General features: G+C 35.7%; 1 protein-coding gene across 1 annotated transcript in view; it reads left to right on the top strand.

The window, feature by feature from the left end:
* The window catches only part of LOC144957608 (uncharacterized), an 18,484-nt gene that overhangs the window by 4,418 nt on the left and 9,066 nt on the right, over positions 1–5,000 (top strand). Inside the window, exons 2-3 of the mRNA XM_078888952.1 lie at positions 1,682–1,811; positions 2,940–2,990. Coding sequence (XP_078745078.1) covers positions 1,682–1,811; positions 2,940–2,990 — 181 coding nt within the window. The remainder of the gene's footprint in view (positions 1–1,681; positions 1,812–2,939; positions 2,991–5,000) is intronic.

The raw sequence follows: 5,000 nt of genomic DNA, 5'->3' as shown, positions 1-5,000 counted from the left end.
TACTACTACGACGACGACGACGACGACGACGACTAATAATAATAATAATAATAATAATAATAATAATAATAATAATAATAATAATAATACTTCTTTTACTACTACTACTACTACTACTACTACTACTACTACTACTACTACTACTACTACTACTACTACTACTACTACTACACTACTGGGAACAGCGTGGCTCAGCGATTCGGTCTTTGCTTCGTAAAGTTTCCGAGTTCGATCATCCGCCGTTGCGTTGTGTGGCCTTGAGCAAGTCACTTCGCCCTAGCTCAACTTGCGGCGCTGCTCTGCGGCTGACGCTGGGTTATTCCAGTCTTCCCTTGGAATAGACCCTAAAGACAAAGTTCCCCTATGTAATGAATAAAGGGAATTTTATTAATTTGTATATTTTACCAATACTACTACTACTACTACTACTACTACTACTACTACTACTACTACTACTACTACTACTACTACTACTACTACTACTACTACTACTACTACTACTACTACTACTACTACTAGGAGGTCACTTTACGTGTCTTCTGTCCCCTTATACGTGTTTTCCAAGTTGCTTCCTGTTTTTGTCTTGGAATGGGATTGCTTGGTTTGTCATGACCCTTGCTGGAGTCCTTAGCTGAGAGGGAAATAGTCAAATGTTTTGTATTAGTTTTGGGAGATGATTTTTTACCTTGTAAATCATTTCTCTGTTATGTATTGTTTTGTTATGTTTTCCGCTTTGGATATTTTCTGTAAGCATTTGAATGTATTCCTCTTATTGGGATCTTGTGCTGATGTCTGGATGAGACTTATAGGTGATCTCAAACTAAGTTCACTGATAATGTGCTCTTGGAATCTACTTCTGTTCTCGTTTCAAATCAATTCCCCTTTATCTTTATTTTTCTTGGGTACCTTTACTTCTAAATCTAGATTTTTTTTTCTATCCCATTTATTTCCTTCTTTTTGCAGGCGCTGAAATGGCCAAAATGTGTCGCAAGCGCCGTAAAACTCTTAGAAACAAAACAAACAACTACTGCTACTACTACTACTACTACTACTACTACTACTACTACTACTACTACTACTACTACTACTACTACTACTACTACTGCTGCTGCTACTACTACTACTACTACTACTACTACTACTACTACTACTACTAGTAGTAGTAGTAGTCTACTACTACTACTACTACTACTACTACTACTACTACTACTACTACTACTACTACTACTAGTAGTAGTAGTAGTAGTAGTCTACTACTACTACTACTACTACTACTACTACTACTACTACTACTACTACTACTACTAGTAGTAGTAGTAGTAGTAGTAGTAGTAGTAGTAGCAGCAGTAGTAGTAGTAGTAGTACTACTACTACTTCTACAACTATTAGTACTACAACTACATTTAAATAAGGCACCTGGACATTTCATGCTATCCTTTTGACACGACGCATGTCTATCGCAAAGTACTTTATCCCGCTTTAAGGAGGATAAACACCTTTCTTAGTCAAGATAGTCCCGGTGCCTCAGTTGTGTCAAAGAAATAAATTGCTTTATTCCTTGTTTATAATGGCCACGCTTTTAGGAGCCAGAACGCAACGTTCAATAGAGAAAACAACAATGTTTCATGTGCATCTTTGTCTTATCTATTACTCCAATCATTGCCCACCTCTTTCCCGACAGACCTCGAATCCTGACACAGAATGGACACTTGGTCTTCCAGGGCGGTATTAATCACAACATCACATTCAAATCCGGGTCAGGGGGCAAGATATTTATAGATGACATAGATCTCAAGACTGTCGCCACTCAGGTTTGTATCATAGTCATAGCCTTATTCAATACAGGCCAACAGATCATGATCACTTCAATTTTTTTTTTAACTTTGATACAAACGAGGTGGCCGAGTGGTTAAGGCATTCCACTATGACCCAGAAGGTCCCAGGTTTGAGCCCCGCTTCAGAAACTTTCTTTTTTTTTTTTTTCCTTTGGGCAAGATTATTAACTCCCAATTTTCTTATTTTGGACAACATGAATGATTTCTGTTGACATCAGATGATTGTTTGAAGGATTATGATCATGTATTTATTCATGGAACGCCTAGGCGACGGAATCTCATGCTGTCCACGTAGAGGGCGTAAGTTGTCTTTTTTTTTAAGGAAGTTGAAATGTAGCCCGTAAGTGAAATTTCTTGTTGCTGAAGAAGAAAGACACAAACGCCCATAATTAAGTATTTTTTTCTTTTTAAAATAGATTTTAAAACAGTTGCTATGTTACAATCCATTCTCTTGGTAGCTTGATATCATTGTGTTTGTTTGTTTTTATTATTATTATTTCTAATTTATCTTTATTTGTTATTTTTGGCTTTCCATATAGATTTCATTAAGAATCTTTTTAAAAAACATAAAATATTGAGCTTTTATAATATAGCGCAATATCCACTAAATGTTGCTCAAAGCGCTTTACAAGGGGTCCTTGGCCAACAATAACATTTAACATTTAGGACGGGACATGGCGCATGTTAGGCGGGGTTACAATTTTTTTTTGGACAGAGACAACGCTGTAAACGACCAGGTACTCTTTTTACACCTGAGTACGATGAGAGAATGTGAGTAAAGAGCCTTCTCCAAGGACTCAACTATGCCCCGAGCGAGGCTTGAACCCGGGACCTTCCGATTCGAAAGCGAGTGTCATACCACTAGACCACAAAGCCGCAATCTTGACATGGAGGCTGAAATTTACAAAGGAGGTTTTAAAACATACAATTTAGTGTTCCACTTTTTCTAAGGTCGGTTCCATTAAAAATAAAAGATGAAACTCAAAGATTGCTTATGTTGTTGGCTGAAGAAGAGCTTCTAGCCCAAAATGTTCCGTTTTAAGCATTTCATTGTTGGTCTATAATATTTTTTGTAATTTAATTTTGTTTCAAACATATTTTAAGGTGAGGACCAACAAAGAGTCGATTGCCTCAATGCAAGGTTCATCTGGATCGGTAAGTCAAATTCATTCTCCGTGGGAATTTGGGACTTGGAGTTTGTAAGACTGTAATTAGGATTGGGAAAGGGGGGGGGGGCGTCTTGTGGACAGGTTTCGAATAGTAAACTACTAGTAGCAACAACAGAATAGAATCATAACCAAGAAGACGTGACAGAAACTTTTGTACCGTCAGTCTGGAATTTAAGTCATGTATTAATGTTTTTATTATTTTGTTGTGGTTGGCTGAAAAGGGGTTTTGATCTCGAAACGCTCTGTGTTTGGCAATTTTATTTTTTTTTTCAATTCGAGGCTGTTATATTTTTTTTCTTCATAACAGCTAATTTTGATGAAATTTTCTCACAAAATCTGGTGAGCTAAAAACGAGACTAAAGCTATTGTTCTAATAAAGTCAATCCTAGTAACAAAAAATGATAGTACACACAAATAGGCCATTCGTATCTCAGGTCTGCTTCAGATTATTTTTAATCAACGTGCACATATTAGCAGGTCTGATAATCAAACACAATTATGGGCTTGATTCAACATTGCTGTAATGTATTGCGCCTAGTTTGAATGTGTTTCCATTACAATAGTGAGCCCAAAACAGTTAGGATTATCAGACTTGTAAATATAATATACACATTGGTTTGAGAATATTTCTATTATAACACTTTGGGTTACCAACATTGTAAATAAATGTGGTACACGTCGGGCATGGTTCAAACTGCAGCAAATCACGCCATCCTTGAGTGGGTTCATTTATCTATTTTAGATTTATTTAATTATACAATTGGAGAACATGCAATATTTTCGAGAAAAGAATGTTTCTGCGAACAGACACTCACATATTTTGATTATTATACTATTCTATTGTGGAAGTTAACATGGTGGCAGGCACCATTATAGGACATAGGTCATGATAGCAAACCATTGAGGTGAGAAATATGGGCGATTACCATAAGAAAAACAGATTTTAAGATTTATAAAAAAGGAACAACGATCAGGCTAAAACATTTAAGGGTTGCTTGAGGAGGTGAAGAGGGAGGATTCTGTGACATTATGTTCTGCATTAGGGATAATAAATAATAAATAATGAATTTATATAGCGCCTAAACATCCACGTTTATCGTGCTCTGCGGCGCTTTACATAATAAAAAAAGATGTTTAAAAACAACAAAATTAAAAATCACGACACTACATGATACATAATAAGCATGCATACAAAAACAAAATCCAAGCAACATCTATTTCATGAAAACTAAGCCTCACGGAACAACTCAGTCTTCAAACATTTCCTGAAAGATGATAAATTTTCACAGGACTTTGTCCGAGGACTAAGTGCGTTCCATAGGCGTGGAGCTATGAATGAAAAGGCTTTTTCACCGAAAGTGGATTTTGAGGTGTTAACTTTTAGAAGTTGGGACTGAGATGATCTTAAATTTCGAGTGGGTTCATACTTTTTAATCAGTTCCTGTAAATATTCAGGTGCCAATCCATCCAGACATCTAAAAACATAGCACAATATCTTAAATTCTATCCTATACTTCACAGGAAGCCAGTGCAATTCCTGGAGAACTGGTGTTATATGATCTCTTTTTTTTTCGTTAATTTTATAAGTCTAGCCGCTTTATTTTGATTTTTTTTGTAGTTGACAACCAATGAGAAGGGCATTATAATAATCTAATCTGCTAGTAATAAACGAATTAACAAGCATCTTTGTAATATCTTCATCAATATAATGTCTGATTCTTCCAATGTTTCTAATGTGATAGTTACAACATTGGCATATTTTTTTAAACATGATCTTCCATGGATAACCCTTGATCTAAATACACCCCAAGATTTCTCACGTACAAGAACTAGGTTTAATAGCATTTTCACCCACTAGTATCTCATTAGTAGATATATTTTAGAGTTGATACCTATTTCCAAAAATTATCATTTCCGTCTTGTCATCATTAAATTTCAGTTTGTTTAGTTTCATCCAATCCTTTATGTTAGCAATGCAATTTTCCATAACAGATAC

This window comes from Berghia stephanieae, chromosome 12 (assembly GCF_034508935.2).
Source record: "Berghia stephanieae isolate SIO BIC M18660-M18661 chromosome 12, UCSD_Bste_1.3, whole genome shotgun sequence".
NCBI classification, from domain to species: Eukaryota; Metazoa; Mollusca; class Gastropoda; order Nudibranchia; family Aeolidiidae; genus Berghia; species Berghia stephanieae.
This window is presented reverse-complemented; position numbering and strand designations above follow the sequence as displayed.